Source organism: Symsagittifera roscoffensis, chromosome 6 (genome assembly GCF_963678635.1).
Source record: "Symsagittifera roscoffensis chromosome 6, txSymRosc1.1, whole genome shotgun sequence".
NCBI classification, from domain to species: Eukaryota; Metazoa; Xenacoelomorpha; order Acoela; family Convolutidae; genus Symsagittifera; species Symsagittifera roscoffensis.
Window position 1 is genome coordinate 37,247,333 of NC_087067.1, and position 19,662 is coordinate 37,266,994.

The window sequence follows — 19,662 nt, forward strand, 5'->3', positions numbered from 1 at the left end:
CTTTCATTAGCTTCTCCTCGTACCTTTTCCTGTCCCTATTTGCCCTAGAAGTTTCAGTCCTTATTAGTTATAATTGAAAATTATGCACAGCTCGGTCCGAAAAAACATCGTTCTCGGGGACCCTAAACTTCAAAAAGTCCGTTGTTAGACCGTTTTTCATATACTTTCTCAGAGACTTCAATCTTTGTACAGATACTTGCAATTTCTGAAAGAGTTTTTAATAGTAAAGAGTTTATACACTAATTTCCCGCTCAAGGAAGCGGTTGAAATAGCCCTGAGGAGAATATATGAGCAAGTCAACCCTCCGGAAACATCTCGCAAGACTATGAAAAAATTATTGAATATGGCAATGAGTAAGGTACACTTTAAATGCAACGGTTTGTGGTATGTACAAAAAGACGGTTTAGCAATGGACGCCTCCCTTGCAGTAATACTGGCCAAGTTTTGGCTCAAAGAATACGAACCTGTATTAAAGAAAGAAGTACCAAAAATGACTGTGCTAATTGATGGTAACAAGGAGGTCTGCCCTGGATGTCAGAAAAAGGTGACATATTGGACTAAAGGGGTAGAATGCGAAGCTTGTTTGAATTGGTACCACTTAGGATGTGGTAACATATCGGAAGCTGAAAACGCAGACATCGCTGAAACAGTATGGCATTATTTGCATGCAAAAAACAACAGGAAGCAGATCAGGCTGAGATTGGTGTTAAATTTTTTCTAAGACGTGTGGACGACACAGTTAGAACTGTCAAGGGTGATCCAGGGTTAATTCTCGAGGCTGTCAATAATTTGCATCGAAACTTGCAGTTCACCATGGAAGAACTCGATAGTAACGGTAATTTGGCCTTTTTGGATTTAAATGTCAACGTGGACTCAGGAAAAAAGGTTTTCAGAAGTACCTCAACCTGGGAAACTTTTGACCAGGCATTGGAAAAAAATCAAAAACAATGGATTAAAAATCAATATCCGAAAAATTGGTCGGACAGGGTAGTGTTTGAAACTCTTAACAAGATCATTGAGGGACGTTTTAATCTTGACACATGTGCAAAGGGTGGTTACACACACATCAGACACAATGAAATTAGAGACACATTCGCCAACCTAATGAACGAGGTTTGCCATAACGTCGAGATTGAGCCGAAACTTCAGCCGTTGCAAGGCGAAAGCTTTGTCAACAATTCAACCACAACTAAAGATGAGGCACGACTTGACATTAAGGCAAACGGACTCTGGGGTTCACGATTCAGCCGCGCTTTCTTTGATGTGAAAATTTTCAACCCCCATGCTTAAACATCGCAAAAACTGCATAAGGATGCATACAAATACCACGAAACGCTGAAGAACTCCAAATATCAGCAAAGAATTTTAAACGTAGAGCAGAGTAGCTTGTGCCCGCTAATTTTTGGATGCACTGGTGGCGCTGCTCCAACAGCCACGCGGACGATGCAGCGATGGGCCGAAAAACTAAGTGAAAAAAGACAAAGCTATCCAGAATCTATAAACTACATAAGAACTAAAATAAGCTTCGCGCTCCTGAGGAGCTCTATACTTTGTATAAGGGGGTGCAGATCGCTACGCAAAGTTCAATTTATCGACAACTCCATAAGCGCTATTGTAGAGGAAGGACGGCTAAGATAAATTAACATTACGACGATGCATTTAATGCTGATTTATGACTTCATTGCTGATATATATGCATTTTTATATCGCTGGTATGGCCCTATCCAGCTTGTGCACTTACCGTTACTAAACGGAAGGGCCCCTTTTGTAATTTAGTTTTTTAAAAAGTTTTATTCGCGAGTTAGGTTGAAGAAAGGTAGCTTTATGTTTCACTTCTAGCTAGCAACTACTTACACTAAACTCGCGGGTGTAAACAGTTCTCAATCAGCAAAATACACCAAAAAAAACAAATCGAAAACAATTTTATTTGAAGCCAAGCAAAATTTGTTCACAAACAATATCCGTTGAGAGGAGAAAAACAAAAATAAAAAAGTCTAGCACTCGCAAAAAGGGGAGCTTTAAAATTCCGAGAAAAGAAAGGAAAATGAAATGAAGTAAATGGAATTTGAAAACCTAATGGGATTGGCAGCCTACAAGATTCGAATCACTGACCTGTGGGTTATCAAGTTACGACAGTAGTTAGTTGACCTTGCAATGCAATATCGAGGTAATCCATCTCAACTGTTCGCTGCAAAGGTTCGGCACAAATCCGGAGCAAAAATTTTTACAACAAGAAAATTGAAAACATGCTTGCCATCTCTCAAAACTTCCTTTGCTCGTAAACTGAGTTACAAAGTGGTCTATAAGCTTACATGTAGTGGATGTAACTCCACCTATGTCGGCCAGACAGTCCGAAGTTTACCCACGAGGGTCGATGAACACCGCAAAGGGGACTCCCCAGTAGGGCCACACATGTTAGTGTAATAAGGAGGTACGCGGTACTGCTGAGCTGAAGTGAGAGATTATAGACCAAATAGCCAACACTCATAAGCTGCTCAAAATAGAGGCTTTGCATTTTTGGAAGGAGAGACCGAGGGTCAGTCAACACACGCGATGAATTCAGGAGCCGGGAATTATCACTAGAATTATAATCTATGTATAATATTGCTAAAAGTTAAAAAACTGACTTGTAAGAATCAAAAATAGTCCCAAATCTAAATTTTATAACCATGAAAGAACAAATTGCTAAGAAGAAATATAAGTGAATTACAGGAAAAATTTATTATTATTACGTAATGTATTATGAAATGAAAGTTGTTCAAATATGATTGGTCAAAAAGTTTTAAAGAATTTTCAGACATTTGTCTCATTTATCAGATTTTTGATCTTTTTGAAGATATTGTAAAAAATTTTTAATCCTGATGATGCACGAATTGTGCGAAAACATTTTTATTAACATTTTAAATTTCATTTTAAATTTTTTATATTAATAAAGAAAACTTTTTTTAAAAAAAATTGTGAAAAAGAACATAAAAGAAAAAAATCATGCTACGAACATGAAAAGTCGCAGAGCGACGCCCTGAATTTTCCAACTGACATCCTGACATGTTTGCGAAAACGTTTGGAATATACTTTTTTTGCAAAAATCTCGTCAATTTTAATTGTAAATTTGCGATAAAACAAAAAACGAAGAGCTTAAAATTCCAATTGTTTTCCCATTAAAGGGCCAGTATCTAAAATCATAATGATTTTTGTCAATGTGTAAGGATTTTGTGTAGTGTTTTTTATCGATGCGTGGAATATAGCCTTTTTTTTAGTTACCAAAGTGTTTAAAAATTTTAGTGCCTTACTCACGGTTCCAAAGCACCAACACCCTCATCAGATGAAAGAAAAAGCGATAGGAGAGCCTTGTTTCAGCAATTCTTGGCCAACAGTTACTGAAAGACATTCCATTGAAGGAGAAAAAAAGTGGCTGTGTGGCACGACGTGATCAACAACACCATTAGCAGTCATAGAACCAACACAGAACCAACAACTAGAGCCCAGCTGGTATCGAAGAGCTGACAAACTATTTAAAGGCGAAAAGGCAGCAGATATCTGCGCTCGTCTATTTCAGAAGGGAAGGAACGCCCGACTTGTTTAGTCAGCTTCTCAACACGGGAGTTCTCAATATTCCAACAACAAAACGGCTACTCTCCAAGTGCAAACAAAACAATCCAAAGCAGCTCAAGGAATATTTGGAGCGGAAATCTCTGCGATTGTTAGTGGCACACGAAGAAATACTGTCAGAACTGATTGGCAATATCAGGGGCAAACAACCGAGACCATCGCAGACAAGGACGAAGACGAAAGCAAGGCGTGAGCAGAATCTGAAGGCGAGGAAATGTCTGCGCTTCAAAGACAGGGGTGAGGAGAGTGTGAATTATTTTGCTTTGCGTCTTGTGAGTTTACTCGTGGCCTGCAAAACAATGACCACAGTACTTTTGCCTGCTGTTTGGCTCAGACAAATTTTGATTAGAAAACTAACTTTAAAATTGTGTAACACCATTAAAAACTCTTTCGAAAAGTTGAAGTATCTCGACATAGACTGAAGTAGAGAAACTGATAGAAAAACGATCTTGTACCCGACATTATGAAGGGTCTCCCAGAACAACTTTTTTTCGGATCACGCTGTGCAAAAATTTCAACTAAAACTACTAAGAACCGAAACTTCGAAATTCCTAGGGCTAATGAGTACAGGAAAAGGTATGAGGAGATGCTAATGAAACCCGATCACTGGTGCAAAAAAAATCGTCGAACAGTGGTGGGCATCCATATTCCGCTTCGTGAGGCATCAAGTTGAGGCAAGCTTAATGACAACATCAGAAAACCATTTAAAAAGTTAGGAAAACTGACCGAGAGACAAGATTAACCTATTGGGGGGAGAAATCAGAGATCAGTTAGGGTGCTTGATAACATTGAAATGCCTGGAACGCACTTTTTGACTGATATCGACATTTTCCTCTCACAATTGAAAAATCAAAAAAACATCTTGTGAAACTTTATGTGAAATAGAAGCCGCAGTAAAGGCATATGCAAAAAACGTAGGGCAAACCCCAGGAGACGAAGCTGTTTAAGAAACGAGGAAATATCTCAAAAATAATGGTTTCTGGCTGTGCCTTTTGATAAGGGGTTGGTTTTTGCATAATGAGGAAACAAACGTATGAAACAAAGCTGGAATCCTTTTGCAATCTGCTCAGTTTTCGAAAAAAAAATGCAACCACTGATGAGGTTATACTGAAAATTGTGAAAGAACTTTACAAAGAATTACCAGCCATGAACAAAAGAGACGAGATAAGTGATCAATTATTATCTAAGATGAGGTCAACAGGGGGGCAACCCACCCGTTTGTACGGTTTGGCTAAGGTACCCAAGGCTGAGACACCCCTACAACTGTTACCATCACTTCCATGCAGCTCTTATTTGAATTTAAACAAAACGCTTTCAAAGTTTTTTGAGAACATCGATGGAGCCAATATAGAAACAAATAGTAGAGCTGCCAGAGAAACCTTTGCAAACATTGCTCTAGATACGGATGAAACCATAATCTCTTGATGTTGAAAAATTTGTACCCCAACGTTCCACTGAAGGAAGCAATTGAAATTGCTTCACAGAAGCTGTACAGCCAGGAGTATCCTCCTGATATCCAAAGAGCAACCACGAAAACACTTCTGAAAATGGCGGTCAGCAGAATATATTTCAAGTGTAATGATTCATGGTATGTGGAAGCTGATGCTCTTCCAATGGGCGCATGCTTCGCTGTAATTCTGACAAACCTGTGGCTGAAAGAGTACGAGTCTGCTCTAAGACAAGAGATACCAGTGGGATTGGAGATACAGTCAAGGAATGACAAAAAACTGTTCGTGCTCATGTTGCCGCAGGAAAGTAACATATAAATCAAAGGGGCTTGAGCGCGAGAGTTGCCAAAACTGGTAATATCTAAAATGAGGAAAAGTATCCGATGATGTTTACGCATCAACAACCGAGATAGTCTGGTTCTGTGAAAGCTGCGGCCGCGCTAAGAACAAGGAGAAGGATATTCCAAAATTAAAAATGTTGCTCAGATATGTGGATGACATTGTTAGAACAGTCAGAGTTGAGCCGAGTTGCGTTCTCGATGCCGTCAATTGTTTCCATGAAAATCTGCAGTTCATTCTAGAGGAAACTAATTCAGAGTAAATTTGCCGTTCCTGGGTTTGAACATGAATGTACCGCAGGATAGGGGGAAACCTGCAATTTGTATCGAAAAAAAACAGATACTGGGACTATACTGACTTTAGAAGCTGCGCCCGAGTCAGTTAAAGCGTACTGATACCCAAAGCACTGTAAACAAAATTTTTAGGAGTACATCTAACTGGGAGAAATTTGATAATGCTATGGAAACTGACAGGGCGCAATGGCTGAAAAATCAGAATTCCGGAAATTGAGCCAACGACGGTAAGGTAGTACTCTGAGACCTTAAAATTATTCCGAAACTGGAAAAAAGTACGGCCTGAGCTCAACACTGGTGTGCGAGCTTTGGTTATCGGGACCGACTACGAGTTCATAGTATAATTCAATTTTAAGACAATTTCCAAAAATATGCCTCAAAACAAAAATAAAAACAGTAGAAGAACTCCTCATTCCTGGATCTGCAATCGGCGAATTGTGCCAAAACGGAGAGCTCGACAAAAAACTAAGGAGCTAGAAAAAACTTCGGATGTCATTGACAAACTAGATGCCCATTATGGTTCTTACATCTTAAAAAGAGTGGTTTATAAACTGTCATGTAGTGGCTGCACTTCCACCTATGTCGGACAAACTATTCGATTTTTAACCACTAGAATTGAGGAACATAAGAAAGCAGACTCACCGGTAGGCCTCCACCTTCCGCAATGCCAACTTGAGGAAAATAGCGCAGGTCTTAGTTGGGATTTTCTAGATAAGTCAAACAACCAAACAAAACTATTTGCACTGGAGGCAATACATATCAGAAAGAGAAACCGTGCTTGACCACGTGCGATGAGTTTAGGAGCAGGTAGTTAACACTGCAAATGATAAAACCATCCAAATCAAATGGATCTGATAGAACCATCCAAATCACCGTGGGCGTGTGGAGTAATAATGGCCAAAAAGAAAGGCGACCAATTGAGGTTTTGTTGCAACTTTCGTATCTGATCTCCGTCACGGTGAAGGATGCCTATCCCATACCTAGAATTGATGAGAGCCTCTCTAAGTTAGGTGATGCAAAGTTTTCTACGACTCTTGATTTAGGTTCGGCATTTTGGCAAGTCCCACTGAGGAAGCAGGACAGGGACAAAAGAGGGTTCGCCTGCGAGCTAGGGCTGTTTCAATGGAAACGGATGCCATTTGGTCTATGCAATGCCACGGCAACATTTCAACGGTTGATGGCACACGCATTGATAGGTGTGACAAAGAAATGCAGCAATTTGGTAATGTGCTACGTGGATGACGTGGTAATAGCGACGCCTACAATGGAAGACCACATCGAGCGACTAGACGAGGTGTTTGCATGTATGAAGAGGTCAGGACTAAAGTGCAAACCGTCAAAGTGCGAGAGACTCAAGGACTCAATCAAACACTTGGGGAGGATGGTGGACAGGCATGGCATCAGACCAGACCCAGATGCAGTGGAAGCGGTTCTGACTTGGAAATCGCCAAAGACGGAACATCAATTGATGAGCTTCCTGTGTTTCGCGAACTATTACAGGGAGTTCATCAAGGGCTACGCGGACAAGGTATACCCGATGCAACAACTAATGAGGCACAAAGGCAAGAAGTTCACATGGAACAACGCAGCGGAAGAGTCATTCCAGAGAATAAAGAAAGAGTTGTGCGAGGCACCAGTGCTAGGGATGCCAACGGAAAAAGGGATGTACGTGCTGGACACGGATGCGTCGGTAGTCGCGATTTCTGGCATTCTTCATCAAGAACAGGAATGAAACTGGAAGACAGTCTTGAGACCAATAGCGTACGGGAGTAAAGTCTTGAATGTTACGGAAATGAAGTACGGGGCGCCGAAAGCAGAGACGTTCCCGGTGGGTACCTTTGTCGAGAAATATAGAGCATACCTAGGCAGTGAGCCATTCAAGCTGCGAGTCGACAACAGGACACTCAGCTGGCTGAAGACGTACTCAATGGACCAGAGCTACATTGGGAGGTGGATAGTTCGCCTGGACGGATACGACATGATAATTGAGCATAGAACAAGAGACAAACATCAAAATGCCGATAGCTTGAGTAAGAAGACGGAGTTCTACGAGAGACAAGAACAGAGGGAGGCGGATAGGCCAGAAATCAAAGATGGCTTCTCCTTCATGGATAATAAAATGTATGATAGTATTCCACTCACGAGATGGCTCGACAAGTCAGGCAAACCGATAGAAGATCACCCCGATCTACCAAAGGAGCCACCAGAGAAAACATTTTTGAAGAAAACCCGGGGGATGCCGATAGGGATAATGCTCAAGTCAAAAATGGTGAGGGAGACGCTCAAGGCAAAAGGCTACGATCTCAACCAGGTTGAAACGGGAGATGCACAGATAGATAAAGTACTTGATGAGATTACACGAGAAACTGGCAGACGATAAACCTGTGATCAAAGAAAAGGACAAGGAGGAACCGGGAGTCACGATATCGAGAAAGAATGAAACGGGTGGTGGCGAGGACTCCTTAAAAGAAAAGTCGAACGGGAAAGAAGTTTTGCAGTCATTGGTTGATAAAATCCCGGAGGACATACTTGAGCGGACTCGGGTTAGTTAGAAGAAATGACATTTAAGGAGGAGGTTGAACACCTTGGACTAGGACAAGAGTCCGGGGAGTGGCCCACACTGGAAGAAGATGCTGGAGAAGAAAAATTGTCCGGGGAGTGCGAAGAGTGGGATGAAGATTTGGAGAAGAGCAGCGATGATCAAGAAGGTCTATGCATGATACTGGCGGAAGAGAAGATGAGACACCGCGACAGGGAGCTACAGACGGATCCCTCCTCGCGAACGTACAACTTGGATCAGCAGGAACTGCGAGGAGGTGAAGAACTTGAGAAAATTGCAGTGTCAAGGAAACCGTTTAGGGAGCTATCATGCAACTTAAATGTCAGAACAAATCTGGTGCCAGAAGATGACAGGAAGATCATGAGGAGGATAGTATGCGTAAAGCTGAAGGATGACATCCACAACCCTGGACAAATGAATGGTCAGATAATGGCACTAAAGGAACACGTCAAGGCGATATATAGGCTGTCGGATCTAATACGGGCCCAAAAAAATGAAAAGATGACAAGTAACCTCTCCACATGGATCCGGACGGGGTCCAAAGAGAAGGGGGACCTAGAAGAAGACAGCTACAAGATCTTAAGCCACTTCTACAAAGACAGAAAAGACTTACTCTATCACACAGCTGATGGGGTGGTGGCATGCAAGAGAAAAGATGAGGAGAAGATGTTAAACAAGCATAACCTCATCATACTGCCACAGTTGTATCAGACGGAAGTGTTATTCAGATCGCATGATCAATTGGGGCACCAGGGGATAGACAAGGTGCAACAAAGAATACTTCACAGGTTTCACTGGCCAGGATTAAGGAAAGCTTGTGAGAGATGGGTGAATGCATGCCTGGCATGCCTGCAGGTGAAAGACCCAAGGAAAATGAAGTTCACACTCAAGTCCGTTAAAAGCTTGGAATTTAACGAGGTTGTGCAGATAGACCATCAGAAGATCTGTATGCCAGAATCGGGATATAACCAGATACTGGTCATAATAGATCATTTCACGAAATTGGCAGAAGCGGTGCCGTGTCAGACAGCCTCGGCAGAAAAGACTTGTTACCACCTGATAACACATTGGATATCACGGTATGGTTGTCTTATGACAATTCAGTCGGACAACGGCAAAGCCTTCGTGGGGGACCTGACAAAAGAATTGATGAAGAGGTCACACATTGCTCAAGCGCACTCCACGACCTACCATCCCCAAACTAACGGGTTAGTGGAGAGACAGAATAGAACATTGGTAAAAATGCTGAGGGTATACTGCTCAAGATATATGACAGACTGGGACAAATATCTGCCGCAAGTGGTAGGCGCATACAACAGTACGCAAAACTCAACAACCGGAATCAGTCCCTTCATGATGTTGACGGGCAAGGGAAAGAGCGATGCCTCTAACATTTTTTAAACACAGAATACGAAGGGAAAAAGACATCGCCTCAAGCTGATGTGAAAGAAGCGGTTAAGAGACAGCAAGAACTAAACGAGCTCTGCATGATGAACACAGCACAAGCGCAAATGAGACAGCGGAAGAAAAACGATGAGAAAATACTGCAAGCAAAACCATATGCAGTGGGCCAATACGTCTGGGTCTTCCAGAATTTTATACCTCCCAAAGGTACAAAGAAACTACTCAAGAAATGGAGAGGACCGTTCATGATAACGGAAGTGCACCAACAAGGACGGTTTTACCGCTTGAGTACGGGGAGTGCAGCGCATTATGAAAACTTGAAACCTCATGTCCCATCCCCAGAAGACTGGTGCGTACCGCAGAATATGGAGGGACTCGAGTACCCATAGGTGGAACCAGCTTGCGAGTTGAACGAAAAAGGCACCTGAGAGAAAAATGATGGCAACGAGGACTTGAGTTTGGATGATAATGAAAAGATAGAAGCGGACTCAGAGGCGGAATCCTTTGTGGAGGAAGACTGGAACGATCCGGAGTAGGACGAGGTGCCAAAGTGGACGGAACCAGACTTGCCGATAACGGCAGGAACCAGGAGTGGCAATCGTAAACGGACAGGCATGAGGTACAATAGGTACGGTGATGACTTCTTGATTGATAAGATACGGCCTGATGAATTGGGCAACGAGTTACTGAGTGTGGGCGAATTGGTGGTAGACGATGAATGGCAAATCATCAACGACAGCGAACACTACCCGAAGGAAGACTACTTCACACTAGAACAAGAAACAGATCTGGAGCGAGGAAGAGGCCGAGCCTAACATAGGACAAAATTTAAAAACGAAATTTGAAATACCCAATGAATACTGGGAGAACATCCTGATAACGGACAGCGACTTCATTCTGTCAGACAGGACTAGCGCGATCTGTATAACGGCGGACATGAGCTTCAAATCGAGACTGCAGGCCGACTTCAAGAGAGAATGCCAGAACGTGGAGTTTCTATTCAGACAGAGACCGGGGCTGGGAGGAATGGCTGCGCTTCCCCCATCAGTGGCACAAGTCCCAGGAAAATACCTGTGCTTTCTAGTGACGAGGGTCAATGAAAGGAATACGATAGACCCTGAGCACGAGCTGTTAGCATTAACGAGGCTGAGAGACTTTATGATTGAAAGAGGGATAGTGGAGGTCTCGATGCCTGTTTATCACCCAAACAGGGGCAAGTTGAGCCCAAGGGAGTTATATGCCATCCTACACGTGGTCTTCGCAGAAACGGAGATAATGGTACACCTACACAAGAAATACTACTCGAGTATCGCCTGAGCTACGGGTGGACAGCGGAGATCTTGAGTTGGGGGTACATGGGGATCTCGAGTAAGGGTACATGGGGACGTCGGAGCAGATAGATAGATTTTAACGTAATTGGCATGACAATTAAAATTTAAAGAGTGACGGTGGTAAAAGATTAAATGAATCTGCATGCTCTAAAGAAACTCTCAATTGATCTATTTTAGTAAAACAAATAGAGGGATAAGACTACAATAATGGGGGGGTTTAGGTTAGGAACATAACACCTTAGTCTAAAAAGTGGATTTTACTTTCAGATTGATTTGTTAAGTCGAGTTGACGACCCAAACACACTCATTGGAAAGAGAATAGAAGGTCTTGATCAAAGTTCACGATCAGCAACATTCGCAAGAGATATTTCTCAAGTACTCAAGTTGGTACGGTAATTCTCAAGTTGGTTGGTACGGTAATTCTCAAGTTGGTTGGTACGGTAATTCTCAAGTTGGTTGGTACGGTAATTCTCAAGTTGGTTGGTACGCGAGATAATCTAGAAATCGTAAAAATGGCGGATCGATTTTGGAAATCCATGCCTGCGGCACTAAAGAGGCCTACACTTGTACAGACGCTTGAGGGACCTGGACTACACCCAAGTGGACGAGAAGATGGCAGTGATGTTGAACGCCATCCTGCAATTAGAGGAGCAAGGTGAGTGCAGGGAGTCCGCGACCGAAGCTGTCTTGATGGTCGGCTCTACCACAAAAGGCATATCCAATCAAGAACAGACCAGGTGGCTATCCTGGAATGTGGATGGAGGGGTGAGAGGATTCAACTTGGGAAGGAATCCTGGCTTGAGCAACAACACTGAGTACGGCGCGGGAGAGTTCCCATTACCTACCAGACCATCGGCAAGATCCGCGGGCCAATCCACAAGCAAGCCACCTTCTATGACGCCAGCATAGCAAACGGAAGAGACTTATCCGGACCTCAGCAACCTGAAGAGGGAACTTGAGAGGGCGCAGAGGGAGAAGAACAAAGTGAATCTTGACCGGGATAGCGCGAAAGTTGAGAGAAATCAAGCGAATCTGGAGAGGATCAGGCGATCCTTGAGAGGGACCAGGCGCATGTGACCTTGATATGTTGAGAGCAGATTACCAGCAAGAACAGAGGGTGCGAGAGAACGCGGCGAATTGCGAGCAGTTGAGGTCGGAACTCAAAAAGATCCAGCGGCGACAACGAGAGCTCGACAGGCAAAAGGAAAAGGAAACCAGGACGACGGAGCGAGCTGTTGCAGGATGAAGGCCGAAGTCACGTATGGAGGTGGATGAGGCTCCCAGGTCGAAGAGACGATTCAACTTAGACCGCGCGGCTCAAGAACACATAAACGAGGGACTGGAAGTGTGGATACCAACCGAATCAGCGTCCTCTTCCCTGCGCGGTTTAGAGACGCAACCGATACGCCCATTGATGAACGTGGCACTGCCGGGATATACCCCGAGCTCAACCCCGAGCAGCAGTCAAGTGAGCGGGAGTTTGTCGCGTCTTAAGGAAATAAATGAGAGGCTACAGCTAAGAAATCGTGAAAGTCCAGCTAGAGTGGAGGTACCCCCGACTTGGAGGGAGCAACCGGTCAGGAGTGTGGTGATCGCGAGCTACAAGAAAAACACGGATGGCAGATACCACAGGCACAACCGCATGGATTTGAACGCGGCGCAGCGGGCGAGAAGGGATTGTTTCCATGACGCTTCTTGGGCTGAATACTACACACAACCACGAATAACGGAGGGTACCCGAAGCTTTCAGACCCGATGAATAGTGTTCCAGCGCAGGAGGAAAATGATATGACGCACGAGAAAAAGATGAAACTAGAGCCTCTGCTGGAAGCCTCGGGAGAACGCAATTTTCGAAACATAGAGATTACACATGGGGAATGCCCATGCCATTGCTTGGCACAGACAGTGTGGTACCCGGAGCTTTCAAACCTTTGTTTAGTTTGGGATGTAGAAGAAATTCGTCGGTCAATCGGGTTACCCGATCATCAGCAGAAGGTGACCATCTTGGTAGTAAGTACGATGTTGGCGTTACGATGGATCGAGGAAAATGGAACGAAATATAGCGAGTCGAAGACACCAACGGTGGAATCGATATACGCTATAGATTACAACAGGAGACTTGAGTTGTTTGAGACTGTATGCAAAGTATTCGCCATACCAATGGAAGTCAGGCACGTATGGAGCCGCATAAGGTTCTTTCCGTGGTTTCGAGCGACGTTAACATCTTGGTTGTACATAGCGACGAAAGATCACATGAAAAAATACCAAAAGGAATATCGACAGTTCCTGGCAGAGATAGGTCCGGAAGCCTTCAAGAGACCTCTGCTGACCCATCGAAATGCGATCACAACAGGTTGCAAAAGGGTCGGTAAGGTGTCTAGAGATAATACCAAAGCAAGAGAATCGATACTGGAGGAGGACTTGGCAAAGAACGTGAGCTTGAGCCACCACAATTCCTTTTGCTTGAACAGGGAATGGAAAATGAAAAATTTACCGAATCAGGCAATGAGGTTGCGGGAGCAGAAGGAGTGGATGCGATCCTTCGAACAATTGAGAGCTTCGGAAGAATTCGTGATCAGCTCTGATGATGAGGAAGCGCTACTAAGGCAGATCACGGTGTCAAATTCATCGGGTCCTAGCACTTCGAAGGCTAGGAATACGAAGTGAGCAGGGAGCTTAATATGGGTTTCTTGAGTCTTGAAAGGAAGCGGCTCGAGTGTGAACTCGGATGAAATCCGAGGTCACGAAAAAGAAATTTTAACGAAACAAAGTATTGTTATTAATATGCTATAGTTATTATATAAATCAAAATAATGCATGGCAATTTCCTGATTGGATAGGACAAAAGAAATTCCAATCATAAGCTTCAAAAGCGGAGACTTAAGGTGCAGGTGTATGAAAATTTTGATTGCTGTTTAGCGATAGAGTGACAATTTTATATGGTTGTGATTTTTGGGGTGTAGATAAACTTAAGTCTGCTGCAAACATCTGTAAATGACCACTGGCACTGTATCTTGAGCAACACTCGGTATTTTGGGGACTCACTGGCAGGCGGCAACACGCGATGACGACATCGATCTTGAGTCCGGGGAGTATGTGCCAGTCGGTCATATTTGGAAGTTTGACCATGAGCAATTTGAACTACGTAATTTTGGGATGAAATTTAATTTTTCAAAAATTCGAATTGAGCCTGTCATGCTCAACTTTCTCGCGAAAACTGAAAATCTCAGAAATACAAGAGAAGAACGACCGATTTACAATCGCAGGAAAGTACTTGAAAAAAGCAGCAGGAAATTTCTATTCGCAATTTCCAGATATAAATTAAACGCGAGTGTAGCTGTCCTATCCTGAAATAGGAGAAGGAGCGATTACAAAAGAAGAACATATTTATTTCTAGGTGAACCAGAGTGAACACTCAGTGGAAAGGTGGACAGCTGGGGTATCCCAATGGTCCAATCCCAAAACTTAATTCTCAAGTCAAAACTTATTTCCCTTGCTGGAATTCATCAATAGCAAACTGCTCATGTTATTATACTTAATGCTAGAGTTACTGATTAATTTAGTTATCTCAATCCTCGAGTGTGCTGGTATGTGAGTACCCAATTTAATCTTCTTGAGTGTGTTTTATGATTGTTATGTTGAGGTAAGGAAAGTTTTGGGTTGATCCATCTGAAATGGATCAAAGTTTCACTGTCTAATAAAAAGTAACTGTGCGGATTGTTCCGACCCTGTTTTTAACGGCGTTCGTGTATTTTGGGTATTTTGAGACCTAAGTATGGGGACGTTCTTTTTTTCTAGAGTGGGGGGTATTTTGGTAGTGGCCTTTAAGCTGTAACGGGTTTTTAGTCTCATGTCGCAAGTGAACCGAATTGGCTCCGACCGTTCGAGGTAGAAAAACAAAAGAGATAGTGTCCCTGACTCTTGAGCCAATGGTTATAGGGCCTATTTTTCTTTAACCTCATATGTGACCGAAGTATGCGACTGTTACAAAAACTAAACTTTGAACAATGCAATGACTTAGTTTTATGCGAATCCTTGGATTATATTCCTAAATCCTGTGTTAATTTTATTTATTATTATTATCAGTTTCATATCTAGAAATTTCCAAGGAATTTGACTGGAATACGTGATGAAGGGACTCCTGGCTGTAACCTCGGGTACTATGATTCTTTTGACCTTCTGATTGCCCTTAAAATTATTGTTCGAATTCTTAAAGGTTTTTCAATATGCCTCCAACAGTGCAAGATACCAACCGTCCTGATAGAAGAAGTCATGCTGGAAATGAGAAGCGTTCGGGGTCAGAGTTGTATAGCTGCCGCGTCAAATACAACAATGCTTTACCAGATATTCCATTTGATCCAAAATTTATTGCCTATCCTTTTGACATGAACAGGTATGTTATCACAATAGTTTGAATGTGTTAAAGTTAGTGTCGGATAAGAGTGTATGAAATAGGGAAAAGTATCACCGCGTTTTATCGAAATCCCAAAGTTGACTCACTAATCTTGGAAAGAAAACACACTAAGTTTTCTGTTTCATTACAGTAGCGTCAATTTGTTGTATTATTAAGAACCTTTTTTTTTTCTAACTTGAGTCGCAAATATGGGTGCCACTTTTGGGACACCTTTACAGATTTTTGATAGCATGTGCTTTGACATTCAAATAGTAATAAGTTAACACTGTTGATGCATTTTTAATTCATCATATGAACCTAAAAACCTATTTGTTTTAAACAACAACAATCATAAAAACTCAAGATTTCAGAAATTTTCTATCGCAATAAATCTCTCAACTTTTTGAAATGCATAATTTATACATAATGTGGCTTTATGCTTTGCGATTTGTTACATGCAAAGTTAGCGTGGATGCCTTCAGTTTGTTATATTCCAAGGTTTTACTTTCAAATTTGTGTCTATTTTTATTTGGTGCCACTTTTACTGAATGCCATTGGCAAATTTATTAGCATGTGTAGCTGCTTTATTCGTGACTAGAGTTTGTCGGTTGTTAAGCTTGCGTGGCTGAGTGGTTAGTGCAAGAGACGCAAAATCTCTTGATTGCAGTAGGTCTAGTGAATCCTAGACCTAGTCGAATTTTTGCTAATTCGAGGCTTATTTCTATTTTTATTGCACTTTTTAAAGCTGCTTTTTGTCGTGTTGTCGCTAGTGTTAGCAAAGCGAAGCTTCGCCTCTGTGTAAATTATGATATCGAACTCTGCATGTTATCAGTTTAATTTTGGCTGAATGATTCTTGCAATTGCTAAAAAGCAGGTTCTGCTGAAAGATTGACTCAGTTGTTGTAGACTAACTTTATTGCTTTGTCCAAGGTAGATTCGAATCTTGGATGATTGCTTTATTCAGAGTCAAGCAATGAATTTTGCCTACTTTTTGAAGATTTTCTGTTTGCTGATCTTTTTAAATGTTGAATCTAAACCGGCTTAAACGATAATTTTAAAGTTTAGCCCATGATTACGCTTGAAGTTAACAAGCGTTATCAAATCGGAATGTAGACTTTTCGGGTTAACAACTAGTTCAGAAAAATCAGTTGAACAAATTGCTGCTGACAGCGTCGGCTTCTGGGGTTTTAATCCGTTTTTTAAAAAAACAATTTTTTTGGTTCAACTGTTGTCTGATCAAAGATTGTCGGCCTCGTTTCCGCTTCATAAGTTTTGTTCCGTTGTTCATTTAAAATTCAAGTGTTTTGCTTGGTATGTTAAACTGGAATTGCTGTTTGATAGAAACATGTATTATGAAAATGAATGGAAAGTTTCATTTTTTCCCCTCAAAGTACGCTACTGATTTCCATAGTCTACAAAATTTTCGGTTTCTCAAATCTAATACTTTTGGTTCAATCCAAAGAGGCGCTTTGAGAAGCTCCCGTGAATATTCGACTATCCCCATTTTTTTGTAGACAAAAAGTTATAGCCATCGCAAAAATCAACATTTTGATTTTTCGTTTTTTTTCTTTTCTACGCTTTTAGCCATTTTGTGAGCGCTTATGAAAAAATTTGTCAAAATAGCCGATAAAAACTAATTTGGTTTAAATATTTTGTTCTAAATATTTTCGGTTTTCAGATTTATTTGACGAAATTGAGAAGTTGAGTTCTGACCACATTTTTAACGTCATATAGTGGTCTCTTTTCATTGTTATTTTAAGCCATTATTAGTTCTCATTGTTGGTTTTGTTCATCTTTACACAAGCATAGCTCGTGTTATAGTGCGAACTTTCTTTTTTTTCCAAACTAAGTCGCAAATATTGTTGCGACAAAACGTGTCATTTTGAAAAAGTTCATTTTGATCCAGCTATTAAGTACAGCCAATGCTAAATATATTAACACAGACTATTATATTACAAATGACAATTTAGCTTCAAGGCATCATTGATATTTAGCCTAGAGGTAGGGAGGGTGACCAGCAGCGAAATATGAGGAATCGAAACTGGTCAGGGTCGGATGTTTTATTGAACTTTTCGTATACAGTTTAAATGCGTCCGCTCTATAAATTGAGGCATGTTATTTGGTAAATTTCTTTCGAAATGACTGCTAATGCGTCTTAATTGGTTTGCTTCACTTAGCAATTATGTAGACTCATAACTGGCGTGCGTCACTTATGAAGTTTTGTAGACTCAAAGTTTTACTCATTTAGTTTTTCACAGTAGCGTTAGCGGTCATATTTTTGCTTGTGTATGCGAAGTGCAACTTCGCCTCTGTGTATAAAGTCTTTCATTTGAAAAAGCAACAAGAAGTTAAGAATTTGAAAATTATCTGTTTTCGAAATTTTTTTATTCTTACACTTCCGGGAGCCAATGTATTGCAATCCGGTGCTAATTGTTTTCTGTGAGTAACTTTATTGTCACAAAACTCATCTCCTGGCGTTGTTTGGTCTCCTGCAGGTCTGTAGTTGGTTTGGCTCCCAACAGATATATATTTTGAGCTTGTTTTCATCGTAAATATCCGTTCAATTTGAAGTTGCTTGTTCTCAAGGGTAGGACAAGCAATTTTCTACAGTTAGTTTTTTACTTAGTTATGTTTTTTTGGCTTAAAAAATTTCGGCTATATTGAGTTCTATTAATTAAGACTAATGAACATGTCATAAAAAGTCATAAAATATTGATGCACTTCGGTATAATGCACTTTTTGAGTTTAATTGAAATTCATCTGCTGAAAATGACGTAAATAGCACTGTCCAAATACGAACGTAAAAATGGCGCGAATAAACGTAAACTATTTCTAGTTTCGAAAGTGGAATTTATTTTCAAGATTTCCCAGCGGAATAAAAACTGTTTATGTTTACTTGCGTTCATTACTCTTTCCAATCTTCGATTGGCTATGTTCAGAAAAGTGCTACTCATAAATTGTTCTAAAATTCAAAGCGCTTTAAGGGCATCTATTTTTTTTGAAACTCAAAAATTGAGATTTTTTCAAAAAACAAGTCAGTTTTTTTTTCTGTTTGTGTTCATTGATTTTTTTCCAACTGTTTGTTGGCTCTGTTTTTACTTCATGTTCTTTTTGTTTTGGCTAGCTCGCCATGCCATGTTTGTGATGCATCGCAAGTGGTGCGAAGCTCCGATTTGCCTCTGTGTTGATTTTTGTAGAACTATTGTGGCTGGAGGTTCTCCGCTACTTGTAAAGCAAACGGGTGTCCTTTTTTTTCGCGTTCAAGGGTCACTGAACGAAGTGAATTTCTTATATAGGATGTGATGAGTTTTTTTTCTTCGGGGTAAAAACGGAATTTTTTAGAAAACATTTTTAAATATTGATGTCCTGTTCCAAAAAATATTGCATTTGTGATAGTTTTTTTGAGGATCTGAGGTTTTGTGATAGTTTTTTTGAGGATCTGCATCACTAAGGCACTGTTGTTCACGAATCAATAAAATGTGAAGCGTAGATGTCAAATTCATCCGGCTCAGAAATCTATCTATACTATTTTCTTTTACAAAAGCAAACGCTTGTCTTTTAGTTCGAATCCATGTTTCTAGACTCCAAAGCTGTAGGTAGTCGATGGCGAAGTTTAGATTCACGTAGGGTTTCTATAAGATGACGACCTATATAAGAGTCTTCACTAAGTTCATTGACTCTTATATAGGTCGTCATTTTTTTCAGGAAAAGGTCACGCTCAAATTTGATTTTTCGTGGTTTGACTTTTGATTTGTTTTCAAGTTCAGTTCGTTTCTTTTGTTAAAAGGAAGACAAATTTCACTATCGACTAGAAAAGTGAAAAGGTTACGAAAAAATTGATCGTCTTCTAATTTCGAAAGTGGAATTTTTTTTTTCAGATTTCCCAGCGGGATAAAAACTAGCATTGATTCGGTTTTCTCAAATTGATTTTGTTTTCTCAAAAAAGTTGGAATCAAAAATTTTTATTGAATTTCAAAGAGTTTTTTTGAAAGAATCAATGTTTTTCCGGCTCCTGTTTTAATGGATCCTTTGCAACTTTCTATTGGCTATGTTTTAAATCTCATTAGGTATGTGCAGTACAAACCAACATCACTGGAAAAGAGTTTCAAGAGTGAACTGTTGACAGAAGTTGATCTGGGAATACCAATTGAGCTAATAGACAGTCGGGCTTACCGACTTAATCCCAACGGTCAGTCTATCTTCATATACAAAAATGAGTAAAAATGAGGTTTTCATTTTCATATTCTGTAAAATTTATGGCAGTAGTGGACATTGACCCCCTCAC

General features: G+C 41.0%; 2 protein-coding genes across 2 annotated transcripts in view; both read left to right on the forward strand.

The window, feature by feature from the left end:
- The window catches only part of LOC134848411 (TBC1 domain family member 25-like), a 548,746-nt gene that overhangs the window by 455,593 nt on the left and 73,491 nt on the right, over positions 1-19,662 (forward strand). The window lies entirely within an intron of this gene.
- The window catches only part of LOC134848414 (RNA polymerase II-associated factor 1 homolog), a 201,036-nt gene that overhangs the window by 177,328 nt on the left and 4,046 nt on the right, over positions 1-19,662 (forward strand). The window contains exons 2-3 of the mRNA XM_063865854.1: positions 15,199-15,377; positions 19,445-19,566. Of these exons, the coding sequence (XP_063721924.1) occupies positions 15,211-15,377; positions 19,445-19,566 (289 nt within the window). The 5' untranslated portion in view covers positions 15,199-15,210. The remainder of the gene's footprint in view (positions 1-15,198; positions 15,378-19,444; positions 19,567-19,662) is intronic.